The sequence below is a fragment of the Gossypium arboreum genome, chromosome 9, assembly GCF_025698485.1.
Source record: "Gossypium arboreum isolate Shixiya-1 chromosome 9, ASM2569848v2, whole genome shotgun sequence".
Lineage (NCBI taxonomy): Eukaryota > Viridiplantae > Streptophyta > Magnoliopsida > Malvales > Malvaceae > Gossypium > Gossypium arboreum.
Genome location: NC_069078.1, coordinates 78,576,947 through 78,594,141, shown reverse-complemented (window position 1 = coordinate 78,594,141; position 17,195 = coordinate 78,576,947). Strand labels below are relative to the sequence as shown.

General features: G+C 33.3%; 1 protein-coding gene across 1 annotated transcript; it reads right to left on the bottom strand.

Moving 5' to 3' along the window:
* Positions 1 to 4,012: 4,012 nt before the first annotated feature.
* Positions 4,013 to 9,282, bottom strand: LOC108465579 (uncharacterized). The gene is made up of 8 exons (XM_053018634.1): positions 9,053 to 9,282; positions 8,773 to 8,958; positions 8,501 to 8,623; positions 7,863 to 7,900; positions 7,611 to 7,770; positions 4,848 to 7,529; positions 4,628 to 4,731; positions 4,013 to 4,526 (listed from the first exon to the last, which is right to left on the bottom strand). Exons 1-8 carry the CDS (start codon positions 9,146 to 9,148, stop codon positions 4,274 to 4,276), a joined length of 3,642 nt encoding a protein of 1,213 aa, XP_052874594.1. The 5' UTR covers positions 9,149 to 9,282; the 3' UTR covers positions 4,013 to 4,273.
* Between the last annotated feature and the right edge of the window lie 7,913 nt (positions 9,283 to 17,195).

Genomic DNA, 17,195 nt, shown 5'->3' with positions numbered 1-17,195 from the left:
TGTGAGCTTTAGATAATAAAGAAAGAAGTGTATTCTTGAAGTGTTTGGTGGTTGAATAAAGATTTATCTTGAGTGAGATTCCGCAGGCATAGAATCTTTATATCAGAATTATGTAAACAAAGATCGGATGTGTCAATTATTTTTTTTTTCTCATTTTTCTTACGCTGTCTATTTTAGTTCTAATTGTTTACAACAAATTTTAAACAAAGTTAGTTTATCATAACTGCAAACTAATTATTTTTCAGTTTAGGATTGAATTTATCTCGGGAAAGGATAGTTACTGACTTAGGCTTTCTTAAGCTTGAGCTCTTTTTCAGACTCGAGTTTTCTTGAATTCAAGCTTTTTTCTCAAAGCTTAGATTTTTTGGGCTTGAATTTTAATTTTAAAATCTAACTCAAATTGAATTAGATTTTATGTCAGATTCATTCAAAAGAATTTTCACACTTGAACTGTTTTGTCTTCTCTCCCAAGAAATCTTCCTATCCTAACGAAACAACCCATCAACTTAAAAGCTCTTGCACAAAGAGGTAAGGTCAAAATAACTTAAACACCATATGAATGTTTATGAAGATGATTTCCAATCCTTGTTGTCAGCTTAGACTACTTAAATATGTATATTAATGGCCCTTTTTAAATTATAACAAATAATAGTATTCATAAACATAAAGATGATCATATATCCAACACATGGTTAGACTCTCGTGTCTTTTCGTAAATGGCATTAACAAAAAAAGAAGAAGATAAAAACATAAAGGGATCCCATTTCTCTAAAGTAAGAGCATATGGACCCATTTAATTATGTTTTTTTAAGAGAAAAGGGATAAGATTTAAATAAATGTACCATATTACTGTAACTATTATGGCATTGCTAAGCGTTCTTGTGTGTGTTTTCTTCTTAGAACAAGCTTCCATTGAACTTATAAGCAAGCTTATCACTCATCATTAATCATTATTTAGAGCAAATTTATTCAGCAAATACAACTCGGTACAACAATACTGCAGCATACTAAAACCTTGGCCATTGGCCTACAAACAAATACATACCAAATGCATATATAATAAGAGAATCTGACGCTCACTGGTGAAAGTTACCTCGAGCTAGCCCTGCAAATGTTGCAGAGAAAGCCAAAATTGCCAAAGGATCGAAGTTGCCCTATAAGAGAATTTGCCATTTGAGGAAAGGGGATTCAGTTTTTTGAACAATTCAATTCTTCATTTACTCCCACGCTACCTGGTTGGAAACGATCCATCATCAGCGAAAAAGAAAGCCTTGGCCATCCCTGCCTGCCTGATTTGAGCATTTCAAGCCATCGGCAGGGATGGCCTGGTGATGATGGTGCAGAACATAAGAGGGCTGATACTGAAGCTATGTATGGGTTGATATAGTTTTTAATTTAAATCTTCCTTGGTCATGAGGGCAATAAAAGGGTGCGGTGACTTTAAGTAAAAGTGTGTCGTCACATCAATCCCTTCCATATATTTATATTATTATTTTTTATCATAAAACATATTTAATATAATGTTTTTATATAATCTTTTATTATTTTTTTAATAATTTTTTTATGTATTTATATTTCATGTTATTTTTTCATGCCGTATCTTATTATAATTAATTTTTGTATTTCATATTCACATTGTTTCCAGAATTATCAAATTTACTTTTTTTAATAAAAGAAAAGCAAACAAGAGAAGTGGGAATCGAGTGAAGTTGAGTTTGCTAGTTTCAGCATCTTCCAAAGTATATGCCATTGCCACCAACCCTAATTTGCACCACATTATGATGACATCTCCCTTTTTTTCCTTTTGTTTCCTTTCAAAGCCCCTGGGATTTTAAATTGCGATGGCTACTCTTTCCTGTTTATCACATGGGGATATATTATGGGTCGTTTTATCTGGTGGCGACTCGAGAGTCATGTTTCTAGAGTGGGCCTTGTTAACCAGTCACTTCCTGCCACTTGCAAGGAGAAAAATTCTGCTTGTGAATTTCTGATATTATTTCAAGCTGCTATATGAAGTGATGACTAGCTTTTATCGCGGATGGTGGAGAATGTTGCATAACCTTCGGGATAGGACTACACGATCAATTTGTAGATGCCAAATTTATCACAACTTTTTTTTTGGTTGGATTATGTATTGTTTTGGTAGGAAAAATTATCACAACTTTAAAAGTTAAAAAGAGGATGAATGAGATTGAAATGTAGATCACGTAGCTCTTTTGAGACACTATACGTTTTTCTTAGTGATAAATACAAATGTAAAAAGAGCTATATTGGATTCCGTTCCTCATGCACTACACAACCTAAAAGATAAATATTTCATGGCATGGAAAAATATTCTGTGAATATTTATTAATGTGATGTTGGATTTTTTATTACATGCGTATATCGTATGGAAACTAGGTATTTAGAATATAAAAATGTGTTTAATAATAACATATAATAAATAATGAAACGTATGGTTTAAAATTAATTAATAATAACAATAAAATATATACGATATTAAAATAAAAAATTAGATTAAATTGTGAGTAAAATAAAATACAAACACATCAGATTAAAAATAAGAGTACAACTGTTTACCATGGTGGTGCTATCAATCTTAAGTTGGTGCCGAGTTAACTTGTAACACCAACTCAATCAACAATATTATTAATAAGAAATTCTACACGATAGAAACCATGTATTTCTAACATAGATGAATGTTTAAAATAATATACAATAAAACAAAATGTATAGTTTGAAACTAATTGATAATAATACATGAAATATATATGATAATAAAATTAAAATGTACAAAAATATTAAAAAAAGTTTTAGTTGAATTTTAAATTAAAGGTTTCATTAATGTAATTGGCATGGGATCAAATCCTACCATATGCATATTTTTATTGTTCTTTAAAATAAAAATATTAAAATGTCTTCAAATAATATATCTTATTTTAATTACAAAAGACATTTTCATAATTTCTCTAACCGAGTTGTTGTCCGGTTGACTCATGGCACCAATTTAATCAAAAGCTTAATTAATAGTATAGATAAGTAACTATAATTTCATTAATTTCAAAACAATTAATAATATTAATTTTGGTAAACTACATCAATTATCCCTAAACTTTGTTTAAAATTACATTTCGGTCGCATAACTTTTAAAAGCTACATAATAGTCATTAACGTTATCAAATTGTTACATTTTTGTCACTCGGTTGTTAACCGATAAAAAATAATGTTGCATCTTAATTTAAAGGGTTAATAGCTAATTTGGCCTGATAGTTTAAAATTTTTCTTAATGACAATAATTAGAAAATTTTAAAATATTAAAATGATTTTTTAACTATAGTTAAGGGACCAAATTAGCTATTAACCCTTTGAATTAAAGGTGCAATATTACTTTTTAATGGAAGTTAACATCTGAGTGGTAAAATGTAACAATTTAAAACGTTAGTAACTATTATATAATTTTTGAAAGTTGTGTGACCAAAATATAATTTTAAATAAAACTTAGGACAATTTATGTAGTTTCCCTAATTTTTATTTATGGAAATCAATATTTAAAATATTCATATAAATTTTCAAGATAAAGTTGTTTCTTTACCTTTATTCAAATTCTTAATAATTGCTGAAATAATCCATCTCCAAATATAAAAATAAAAATAAAAATAAAAATAATAAAATATATGTATTCTTATGCAATGTATGTAATATAAAAAAGTAGTATATCTTTTAAGTGATGACAATTGACACCACACTAAAGAATATATCGTCTTCACTTTTTAAGGTGTTAAAAAATTTAGAAACTAAATTGAGAAAAGGTACCAAAATTTTATGACTATTTTCTCCATTCAACTGGAGTTATTTTCGAAGAAAACGAAGATGTTAAAACTTGGATTAAACTTAGCATTATCGTTTGTAGTTAAATGAACAGGAAATCAGTGTATGATCCCAAGAAAGAACGAAATGTTGCATCAAAGGACGCGATTAAGTTCTAAATCTGAATGGGAAATGTGCCTCGAGATTGGACCAAAAGCTTTTGCATTGATAAGATAAAGTAATACAGTAGTAATAGTAATCTCGCCTTCAATCAGGCAGCCATGCTAAGTGCCAATCTGGGCCTTTTATTGGTTACAAACCCAGATAAGCATCTTTGTTGTTTGTCTCAGGAGAAAAACACACTTTCTTCCATTTTGATAAAATGCAATCTACCTAGCAGTATTTTATAAGAATTTTGTAGGGAGAAAATGAAACTTCAAATTATAGGGGAAAAAAGAAGATTTGGTTAATTTGAAGGGTTTGAGAACCACCTCCTAATGCTCTTCACTCCTTTAAGCTTCATGACAAGTTCTTCACGTTGAGCTTCTACTTCTGCGTATTTAAGGCTCATTTGGAGATAACGCTCGCGGATGTCACTTAACTCTGCCTCTAGAGTTGATTTTGTACGTTCATATTTCTCTTTTGCCACCACTTCACCTTCAATGGATGATTTTCTTGGAGTATTTGATTGACTTCTTCGACCCTCTGATAACCTGGAACTGGAAGATGACATATGGGAGGAAAAAGTCATGGAGTTAAACTTCATCAGGGAAGATAAATTCTGGGTTTTATTAATGCTGTAACATGTTACTAGTCTCACCTATTTACACGAAGTCTATACTTGTTATTGGCTTCCATGACCCTGGCAAATTCATTTTCATGGCTTCCCTCATTGGAATCGTAATGCCTATCCTGGAGAGAGAGCTGAAAAACTAAATTCAGAATTTATACCAGTTCATAATATTCATATGCGAATAACCAAGATGTAAATTCTAAATCAAAGGAACTATGTGGTTTCGTAATGGAAGTAGATTCCTTGCCTCTCTTTTGTTTCTGTGAGAATTGGAATGGCGCTGCTTCTGTTTTTCTTCCACTTTCAGTTTCAATTTTTCTTCAAGGGTTTGAGCTTTTATGAGAAGCTTATCTTTCTCCTCTTGAAGCTGTTTAATTTGCTGCTGGAATTGCCTGTTTGTTTGCTTGATCTCATTAAGCTCGTTTTTAATTTCTTCATCCTGCATTAATAAAGCCTGTTTCGCCACGAGATCGCCCTCCGTCCGCACAAGTTTTTCTTCCAAGACTATTTTATCATGTTTATAGTCCTCTATTTCTGAAACCACCTTTTGCAAGGTAGAAATCTGCTGCATTGAGTAATTTTTCTCTGCTTTCAGATCATCACATTCTCTGGATATTAGATGCAATGAAGCTTCCAGTTTCTCTTTATCGGCTTTAATCGCATTGCGTTCATCTGTCAGAGCCGAAATGTCATCCTGAAGATTTTCTATCTTCAGCAGCTGAACCTTCATATTGGTAGATTGCTCTGATACTTGTTGTCTTTCATATTCAGAAACAGTTAGCTTTAGTTCAAGCTCATTCACAATGGTTTTAAGTTTCCCTTCACTGGATTTGTAACTCTCTAACAACTTCAAAGCTTTTTCATGTTCTGCCATCAGTATTTCATGGTTTTCTCTAGCAGCTGTAAGTTCACCCAATAGGTCTTCCACTTGTGTTTTAGCTTCACTTTCTATTTTCTTGAATTCACTCAGTGTAAGTTTCAGGTTAGATTGAGCTTCTTCAAGAGCCAAATCCAGTCTAAGTTTATCTGCTTGTAAACCAGAAATTTCACAAGCTGTTTTCTCTTTCTCATGATGTGCTGCAGAGAGTTGCTTACCAAGGTTTTCCACCTCTAGTACAAGATTCTCAACTTCATTGGTCTTCTCCAAATACATTTGGTTCCAGGAGCTTTCTTCAAGCTTCAGTTTTGCCTCAAGTTTCTTGCTCTTATCATGAATTGCATTTAATTCCAATGTTAGTTTTTTCTCTTTTGATGCAAAGTCTTCAATCACCAAAGTTAGATTTTCGTCCAAAACTTCAACTTTTTTGCTGCATTCTTTTAATTTGGCCTCCAACTGAGCACAATGCTCTTCCAATTCTGACTTCTCCTTCCTCAACCCTTCAGCTGACTTGTTAAGTGAATTGCATTCTTCAATGAGTGTCTCATTAGTTGCTTGTAACTTTGTATTTTCTCTTCTCAGATATTCACACTTATCTTCAGCAGCCAGCAACTGATGATGCATATCCTGCAGTTTACTCTGATTCATTCTAAGCTCCATGTTCTCCTCTTCCTTTGACTGCAAAGTAGCCTCCAGTGTTTGCATTTCAGTCCTTTTCTGAGTTAACTCCTTCACTACTTCAGTTCCTTTAGCTTCCAGTTCTATTGTCTGAGTTTCAAGTTCCAGAATGTAACTATTATAATCACTTTGAATCTCCCTCAGAATTTTCTTTCTTAGTTTCTCTTCCAGGAAAAGCATTTCTGACTTCTGTTCTCTCATTGCAAGCTTAGCTGAAATCTCATCAGACAAAAAATCATTGGAAGCAACTCCTCCATTGACATTGTTCTTTGTTTCCTTTATCTTGACTAGTAATTCAAGATTTTCATCAGTCAGCTCATTGCAGTCAGTTTCTAACTCCTCTAGTTTTACTTTTAAGGCTTCAATTTCTCTGATCAGAGGTGCTTCGTGGCCCTTTCGAGACTCCGGATTCGCGAAATTTCCTTCCTTTCGAGACTCGGATAGCTTTACTTTCAAACCAATGATTTCCCTTTCTTTAGCTGCTAACTTAGTCTTGTATTCCTCCTCAATATCCAAAAGGGCATCACTTTCTTTGTTTTTCATCTGTTCAAGATATTGGACCTCAGCCTGCAAATTCTTCTCTGATTCCCTTGATTGTTGAAGCTGTATCATTAAGTTGCTGTTTTCCTCTGAATTTAGCTGCATACAGTTCTCCAATTCACTCACCTGTGATTGCAGGGCTGTAATAGTCCCCATTTCAACTTTTTGCTTTTCAATGGTCTGTTCCAGCTCCTGAAGAACTGAAACAAGCTCAACATTTGCATCTTGGCTCCTCTTCAACTGCAAAGCGAGGCTGTCATTAGACTCTTTTAGGAACTTAATTTCATTTTCCAGTTCCTTGTGCAAAAGGGTTGTTCCAGCATCCTCAAATGTTGAATCTTCATAGGTTGGTTGTTTCGCCATTGATTTCTCCAACAACGTTTTCAGCTGTTCAACTTCTTTTTGTAGTCCATTGCGTTCCACATTCGCTGCCGAGAGCTCCATAGCCAAAATTGCGTTATTTTTAGACTGGTCAGAGTATTCTTTCCTCAACATGTCCAAATCAAGCATTAACTTGTCCGCATTCCTTTCCTGCATCTTTGCTTCTGCATGAAGCTCTTCAATCGTTTTCTCTGCTGCTTCAAGAAGATTTTTGGAAGGATCTGTGGATCTTAAAGTTGATGCAGCACAAAACTCTTGCTTATTATCCGAAAAACTGCTTTGTGAAACAAACGATGAATGATTTGAATGAGAAAGATGGTCATCAATGTGAGAATTCCCATTTTGGGAAATGGGTGAATCTTGTATTCCCATCAGGCTCCGAGTGTCACCATTCAAATTGCTTGCAGCTGAATCATAGCTGCAATGGGAATCAGAAGCTGAGAAACTTGCTTCCTGCAGTAATGGAAGTTTAGCATTGTTAATACAGTCATTAAATATGATTTAACAACAAAACAGGATGAGACTCTAACGTACCCTACTCACGAGTTCTTCTTGGCGTGGGGCTGAACTTGGGGACGACCCATCACTATTTGCAATTAAACTCTCTGGACTATCCGAGGTAAGGCTTAGATCAGGAGAGTGTTCAGTGCTATTACCTTCTTTATGGAAATTTGTCTGCTTTGATTCATTGTCCCTGAAATAATCCAGTGCAAGTGTTTATGATCCAATACAACATTTAAAGGAAAACAAAAAACAAGGGAAGGAAGGGCAGGGAATGATACAAACATGGGTTTTCGTCTTGGTGTCAAACATTGAATTTTCATCTGCATATCAGAATCACAAGTGCAATATTCGTTAGAAAAAGACAACTGTGTTTCAATTTTCTGTTTCATTCATATTATCAAAAGTCCTACTTTAATTTAGTTCATGTAATTAAATTTGCTCTAAAATCTAAATTACTTAGGAGGTAACCATCTTCCTAAGATATCTCTTTCGCTTTTTTATTTGTTTCGACCAAACTTGAATCTTCTAACAGCTTACAACTACCAGCTAAAACTGAAGTGATGTCCATAATACTAACCGACATCAAAATCTGTTTATATGAAAATATTTCCATCAAATCATCATTACAAATACCAGCTTATGTTTTTAATGCAACTGTTGGTCATGTGTTCCAAGTTGTAACATGTTAAATAAAATATGATGTGTGATACAGGGGCCATAACCAACCCAATGAATGCATGCTATTTAGCGATAGTGGAAAAGAGGTTTACTCATTTGACCTTGACTAACATGGGCAGCCCCCACCGCCTTAAAACGGGTCCAGCCACTACCGAACCGAGCAAATGGCTCCTTTGTCTTCATGTTTCTAATTAAATGCATATAATAATAATAGAGAAGAAATAAGATCGTTGAAAAATCACCTGCAAAACTGTTCCATGGTTGCATTTTTTTAATGGCAATGAGACCGGAACAGTGATGGTTGAATTTATATAGCCTGTCATATTCACTGTCGCCTCTCCAAGAATGCTAGATCTTGCTGATCCCTACAATTTCAATATTCATTCTCTTTTCAACCTTCTTTTATCATCTAATTTGTCACCTTAATTGAATCGAACATGTTCAGATCATGTTTCCAACAACTATATACAGAACTGTAAACTAAGACCCAACGGTATTTCATTAACAAAGTTACCATTGCAACAACAAGCTTGAAGAAACAATCTTCCATCACTGTTTTTGAAACCCAAATAGATTCCGACAAAGTCTCTGTCCATTGACAACTCCCATTTCGGACTACTGCTTTGCTTGTCTTTGCCATGGTTTTCCCATTCTCCATTGAGATTATCGACATGATCAACCTGTCCCATCCTTTTGGTACCTATATAAAAACACCAGAAAACACACACACACATATAATGTAAGTAAAATGGAACATAGAAGAAGAACAAGATGAGGACGAAATGAATGATTACCTGAACCAGTTTGAAATTGGAGAACGTAAAATCTATCTTTTCCCCTGATTTATTACTTGGCGGCGGTGTTTGCCTTGTTTTATGCAACCTGAACATTGTTTTTCCAGCACTTTTCTTTTCTAAATCTGTTTCGGTCTGAGTTAATCAGGAAAACTTTCAGAGATAGCGTAGCAAAAACACTACAAACTATTGAGTTACTGGACTAAAAGGAGATTGTTAGCTTGCCAGTCATTGTTGTGAAGCATACTTGTTAACTTTATTATTGTCTTTGTTTCCCATGCAGAGCAACACTCTGGTGTACTGAAGTTCATACTATGACCGTTCCAACACAACGACACGTGTACATAAAAGTCAACTTTGAAAACAAGACTTTTGAGGTGGCTCAAAATAATTGGTCGATGAATAAGCAGGTGCCCCAAACAAACTGGATCTAATTGCCTACCATGAGACAAAACTCTAACGTACACCAAGGATAGTTGGTTGGATAAACAAAGATTCAACTGCCATCATCATTAGGAGATAATACCAATATGTTTTTTTTTCTTCTGTTTTTTTGTATTTTACTTAAAAATATGCCAATTCTTTTTCTTGAATTTGCCGCTCTAAGTTTAGGTATTATAACATAAAAATAATAGCACATTTTCTTGTTCATTTTAAAGTGAAAAATTTGTAAAAATTCATTTAATATAGAATGGAAAATATAGTCCACTTCGTTTTGTATTGTGAATATTAACTTTATCAATTCATATATCCATATTAAATTAATCTTGTTAGAATTAAGTGACCCAAATTCTTATTTAAATAAAATACGATGGAAAATAAAATAAAAGTAAAATCCATATAGAACTAGACTTCTTTTATTTTATTTTAGAATAAGGTTTTAAACCTTATTAAACTCCATCTATTTTATATTGATTAGGATAAGGTGTTTCAATCCTACTAGAATATGGCTTTGCAAGCCTATAAATAGACATAGTCTATTCCTCTTGTATTTGAGTAAAAAATTTTTCGACATAGTGAATTTTCTTCTCTTACGCCTGTGGTTTTTTTTCCGAAAGGGTTTCACGTAAAATTTATGTGTTCTTTATTTTATTTATTTTATTCTATTTTATTTTTCACAAATTGGTATCGAGCTTAGGGTTATTCATCTCGATCACGGTAATGGCGTCTTTGAAGTATGAAATTCATTGTTGGATCGCAACACCGATTTGCGTTGTGGCAAATTAAGATGCAAGCGCTTCTTGCAGATGGATCTAGAGGATGCCTGCTAGGATAGATAAGATGCCTTGACATTAACAGATGAAGAGAAGAAGCGTAAGGATCGAAAGGCATTAACACAATTACATCGCATTTGTCCAACGAAATTTTGCGGGATGTGATGAAAGAGAAAACCGCCATTGCATTATGGAAGAGGCTAGAACAAATATGTATGTCGAAAACTCTAACAAGCAAGTTGCATATGAAGCGGCGTCTTTATGCTCATCGTTTGGAGGAAGGTGCGTCAGACACGAACACTTAATGGTGTTTAAAGAAATTCTCTCAAACTTGGAGGCCATGGAGGTTCAAGATGATAAGGAAGATCTAGGGTTGATTCTACTTTGTTCGTTGCCCGTCTTATTCAACCTTTAGAGACACGATTTTATATAGCATGCGAGTCTCTCACGGTTGATGAGGTTTATGATTCTTTAACCTCGTATGATAAGATGAAGCATCTTGTGGTTAAACCCAACTCTCGGGGAGAGGTCTCATTGTTCGTGGGAGACAAGACCGGAATGTTGATGATGATCGTGGTAGAACACGAGAACGGAATCCTCGTGGTAAATCTAAGGGTAGATCGAAATCTTCAAACAGAGGTAAAACTTGCAACTTCGCAAGAAGAAAGGGCACATTAAATCTGAGTGCTATAAGCTACAAAATAAGATTAAAAGGGAGGCTGCGAATCAAAAGGAAAACAACCAAAAATTTGGTGAAGGCGATGTTGTAGAAGACTACAGCGATGGTGAACTTCTAGTTGCTTCATCAATAATTCTAAAGTAAGCGAGGTGGATACTTGATTCAGTGCACCTTCCACATGAGTCCCAATCGGGATTGGTTTACAACTTATGAAACGATGTCTGAAGGTGTTGTTTTGATGGGAAATAATGCTTCATGTAAAATCGCGGTGTTGGAACAATTAAAGTTAAGATGTTTGATGGAGTTGTCGAACACTTAGTGACGTGCGGCATGTTCCGAATTGAAAAGAAATTTAATTTCGTTGAGTACTCTTGATTCAAAAGTGCAGATACACGGTGAAAGTGGGGTTTTAAAGATTTCAAAGGGTCCTTGTTGTGATGAAAGGGCAAAGAAAGATTGCCAAGTTATATGTTTCTGAGGTTCTCTTTATTCTTGGTGATGCAAATTGTCGTTTCCTCTTCCTTGTCGGATGATGATATTACTAAACTTTGGCATATCGCCTAGGGCATATGAGTGAGAATGGCATGGCGAATTAAGCAAAGAGGACTTCTTAATGGGCAAGGAATTTGCAAACCGAATTTCGTGAGCACCGTGTTTTTGGGAAGCAAAGAGAGTTCGATTCACTAGAGGAATCCATAACACGAAGGAAGCGTTGGAGTATATCCATTACGATCTGTGGGGCCGTCCAGAGTGCCTTCGAGAGGTGGAGCTAATTATATGCTAACCTTTATTGATGATTTTTCCGGAAAAGTTTGGGCGTTCTTCCCGAAGCGAAAGCGATGTGTTTTCCACATTTAAGTCTTGGAAAATTATGATTGAAAAAGCAGACGGAAAAGCAGATAAAATACCTCCGCATGCACAATGGCTTAGAGTTACGTTCGATGAGTTTAATAGATTGTGCAAGTCGAAGGGATCATGAGACACTTGACGATTCGTCATACTCCTGACAAAAAAGCGTTGCGAGCGAATGAACGAACGATCATGGAGAAGGTTCGATGTATGTTGTCAAATGCCAATTTACGAAGTCATTTTGGGCGAAGCGACCTCTCTCGCATGTTTTTGATCAACCGATCTCCATCCGTTGGCATTGAGAAAAAGACTCCACAAGAGGTATGGTCGGTAATCCCGCTAATTATTACGATTTAAAGATTTTTGGGTGTCCTGCGTATGCTCATGTTGATAATGGAAAATTGGAACCGAGATCCATTAAATGCGTTTTTCTTGGTTATAAAGTGGTGTAAAAGGCTATAAGTTATGGTGTCCGAAAATAGAAAAGTTGTGATTAGCGAGATGTTGTTTTTGATGAAACGCTATGCTACCTAACTTATCTCTTAAAGACTCTTCCAATAAAGAAAACCAAAAGCGGTGGAGCATCGATTAATCTGAGAATCAACTCCTCAAGCCAAGACAAAATTGATAATAGAGTTGCTTCTTCACCGCAATACTCTATCGCCAAAAACAGGACAAGAAGAGAAATTAAACCTCCAAAGAAGTATGCCGAGGTTGATCTAGTTGCTTATGCTTTAAATGTGGTGAAGATATAGATGCGAATCAAGAGCCATTTAATTATTCGAGGCGATTAGTGTGAAGACTCGAAAAGTGGATGTTTGCTATGCAAGAGGAGATGGAATCACTCCACAAAAATGAACATGGGATCTTGTAAAACTTCCTAAAGGTAAAAAGGCATTCGTTGTAAATGGGTATTTAAAAAGAAAGAAGGGACTCGGGAGTTGAAGAACCCGGATATAAAGCAAGGCTTGTTGCAAAGGGTTACAATCAAATTCGAGTGGACTTCACGATGTGTTCTCTCCGGTTGTTAAGCATAGTTCGATTCGAGCTTTGCTTGGTATTGTTGCCATGCATGATTTGGAGCTTGAGCGGTTAGATGTAAAACCGCATTTTTGCATGGAGAACTTGAGGAAGATATTTACATGCAACAACCGGAGGGTTTTATAGTCTCGAAAAAAGAGGACTATGTTTGCTTCTTTGAAAAAGTCCCTTTACGGTTTGAAACATCACCAAGACAATGGTACAAGAGGTTTGATTCCTTTATGACTTCTCATGATTTCAAAAGAAGTAGTTTTGACAGTTGTGTCTACTTTAAGAAAAATGTGATGGTTCTTTTGTGTATCTACTTCTTTATGTTGATGACATGTTGATAGCAACAAAAGATAAAGAGAGATAAGAAAGGTTAAAGCCCAACTAAGTGAAGAATTTGAGATGAAAGATTTAGGACCAGCAAAGAAGATACTTGGTATGGAGATTCTCGAGATAGAAAAGCAAGTAAATTGTACCTAAGTCGGAAGGGTACATTGAGAAAGTTCTTTGCGAGTTCAATATGCAGAGTGCTAAGCTGTTAGTACTCCTTTAGCGACCATTTCGGACTTTCATCGGCCTTATCTCCTCAATCGATAATGAGATTGAGTACATGTCACATGTTCCATACTCTAGTGCAGATGGGATCTCTCATGTATGCTATGGTTTGTTCACGTCCGGTTATCATATGCGATCGGTCAGATTAGCGATACATGGCGAATCTCGGTAAAGAACACCGGAAAGCGATTCGATGGATTTTAAGATACTTACGAGGCACTACTAATGTTTGCTTACAGTTTGGAAGAACTAAAGATGGAGTTATAGGGTATGTTGATGCTGATTTTTTGGAGACCTTGATAGAAGAAGATCTCTCACGAGTTACGTCTTTACAATCGGAGGTTGTGCAATTAGTTGGAAAGCCACTTTGCAAACTACGATCGCTTTGTCTACCACTGAAGTTGAGTACATGGCGATTCTTGAGGCTTGTAAAGAAGCTATTTGGTTGAAGGACTATTTAGTGAACTCAATGAAGACCTTCAAATCAGCCACGATATTTTGACGATCAGTGCCATCTTTCTTACAAAAGATCAAATGTTTCATGAGAGAACAAAACACATTGATATTCGGTATCATTTTGTTCGTGATATTATTGCTCGTGGTGATATTGTTGTGAGCAAAATTAGCACTCATGAAAATCCTGCAGATATGATGACTAAGTCACTTCCTATAACCAAGTTTGAACATTGCTTAGACTTGGTTGGTGTTCATTGTTGAAGTTAAACCCTTAAGGGGTTTTTGGAAGAGGTGAAGAACTTGTTTATTGAAAGTTCGCGATGAAGAACTTGTTCATTGAGAATTTGTGTCAAGGTGGAGATTGTTAGAATTAAGTGACCCAAATTCTTATTTAAATAAAATACGATGGAAAATAAAATAAAAGTAAAATCCATATAGAACTAGACTTCTTTTATTTTATTTTAGAATAAGGTTTTTAAACCTTATTAAACTCCATCTATTTTATATTGATTAGGATAAGGTGTTTCAATCCTACTAGAATATGGCTTTGCAAGCCTATAAATAGACATAGTCTATTCCTCTTGTATTTGAGTAAAAAAATTTTTCGACATAGTGAATTTTCTTCTCCTCTGCCCGTGGTTTTTTTCCCGAAAGGGTTTCCACGTAAAATTTATGTGTTCTTTATTTTTATTTATTTTATTCTATTTTATTTTTCACAAATACTAAAAAAAATATTCAATCATGTATATTTAAGTTCGAGTCTCATTATGTTTAATTATCGTATACTGAATCTTTAATTTCATTATGTATGGGTTTTAGTTCGATGAGCTAATTTTAATTCTTAATTGATTTGTATTATATTAATTTAATTTTACTTTATATTTATATTTGTGTTATATTTAGTAGCGGAGCTAAAAATTTTTTTTGATGAGCGAATTAAATTATATATTTTACGATAATAAAAATATAATTTTATTATTTTAATAACCTATATTTTTATAATTTTTAAAGGATAAAATCAAATTTTATTATTTTTAAGAGTTAAAATGTAATTTAAATATTATTAATTTAAAATTTTATAAATGGTAAAGGATAGAAATTTTTTTTTTTTTCATTTTAATGATGCCGACCTGTGACTCCGCCTTGGTTATATTTCAGTGCATTGTAGTTGTTAACTAACTTTAAAAAAAAAAAAAAAAAAAACGTCATAAGCCCAAAACAAAAATGTATGGGATAAGCCCACAATAGAAAGTTGAATAGATCCCAGCCTCAAAGCGCGTAAAATTATAATTGCAACCTAATCTAGAAAAAGCTCGTTAGTCGTTCGTTAGCCTTCTTAACTAAATAGGGTGTATTGACGTGCTTTTACAATATACAATTAATTTAGCTGCATTTAGATATCACAAAATAAATGCATAAAATTGTAATTATTAAAGGAGTAACTATTCTTTATAAATTCTAATTTCTTATAAATAGAGTGTAATCTAAGTTAATATATCTAATTTATATTAATGTAATATATTCACACAAATATGATAACATTTAGTCTAACAACTCCAAAAATAGGTCTATTGGTTGAAGAGAATTTACAGGAGTCATGTTCAGGGAGTTCGATCCATAAATTCACCTGTGTGGTGGTAGTGTAGAATATACGTGAATGAGTGTATAAGTTTAAACTTGTATTATACCGAAAAAGAAAAAAATAATAAATTCAGATTAATTAAAGACATGTAATACTAATTAATGAATAGTTGAAAAAATTAAAAAAAATTACAAACCGATCAAAAATAATACCTGTCGAAACCATTTTTAATTTGAAAAATGGGAGTCGACTTAAAATCAAAAATGGAGTCGCCACTAATCTTTTTTCGAGGTGTGATCGGATCACCTTGAGATTTATCATTTTAATAAAACATTTTGATTTATTAAAACAATGATTTTGGGTCTACGAAATTCGAGAAAAAGGGTTTGGGAGTCGGTTACGCACGAGAAAGGGTTAGCACCCTCGTAACGCCTAAAATTGGTACCTAATTTATTAATTAATGTCTTAATGTCGAAAATTTGAAAAGATTTTAGAATACAATCCTTTTACTTAAAAAGAACACTTGAATAAATTAAATTGGATGCTAAGGCCCTCTTATTTTGAAGAAATAAAATGTCATACCCAGTGAATTAGGATACGACATTTCACATTTTCGAAATTAAACTTATCTTTTGATTTTTAAAACTCATGCAGTGAAGTTTAAAAAGGATATTTAATTATTTGGGTCAAATGAAATTTGGAACCCAGTAAGTTAAGGCACGATTTATCAAAATTCCAAACATAGGATATTGCCTTTATTTTTTAGAAATCTTTATCTCGAGATACAAAATGTCATATCCAGTGAGTTAGGACACAACACCTCAAATTCCTGAGAATAAGGTTTTATTGAAACTTATACGTTTTGATTGAAAAAGGGTACTCGGTTACTTAGATTCAACGAGGAAAATTGGAACCTAGTAAGTTATGGCACAATTTTCGAATCCCGAAATACGAAATAATGCTCGTTTTAAAAAAAAAACATAATTTTAAATGTATCGAGTAAAATGTAACATGATTTTAGTGGTAGAATGAAAAATAAATTAAGGTATTTACATGCATAATAGAATACTAAATGTGTTAATGTAAATAACAATACAAAGGAGAAAAATAATATAAAATAAAATAAATCAGCCAAAAATAGAAATAATAATAATAATAAGCAGAAAAAACTAAAACTGAAAATGACTAATATTAAACAAAGAAATAAATAAGCATGGTAAAAAAAACTTAAAAACAATAATATTAAAAATGATGATATTAATAATAATATAAAGAGAGAAAAAATAATATTGTATAAGAAGATATAAATAAATAATAAAATAAAATAAAGGTGTATAAGGTTTTAGGTAAATAAATAAATAGAATGAAAATATAATAATAGTAGTAATAACAGTACAAAACTAGTTAATATAGTACCATGATAATAATAAGAATAATAATAATAAAATAATAAAACTAAAAATATGTTACTAATAATAATAAAAATAAATAATGGTAATAAATATATATAAAATAATAGTAACAATAATAAAGTAAATATAATATAATAAACATAATAATAATAATAACACTCTCCCCCTCTCTTCTAAATCCGGCCATCGGTCCGGCCTTGCTCCGGTCATCGGACCCCCACGAGCCGCCATCGACCGGACCACAAAAAAAAAACCCTTTTTTCGGCAATTTTAAAATGGGTAAGCTTCTTCCTATTTATTTTTATTTTCGTATGTAAAAAAACAAAATAAAATTAAAAGATAAAATAAAATAAAATAAATAAAGAAC

Coding starts and splice junctions, on each gene's coding strand:
- LOC108465579 (XM_053018634.1), bottom strand. CDS start 9,148: ATGTTCAGGTTGCATAAAACAAGGCAAACACCGCCGCCAAGTAATAAA. Junction 7,771..7,862: donor ACACCAAGACGAAAACCCAT/GTTTGTATCATT, acceptor GGATTATTTCAG/GGACAATGAATCAAAGCAGA. Junction 4,732..4,847: donor CTCACAGAAACAAAAGAGAG/GCAAGGAATCTA, acceptor TTAGTTTTTCAG/CTCTCTCTCCAGGATAGGCA.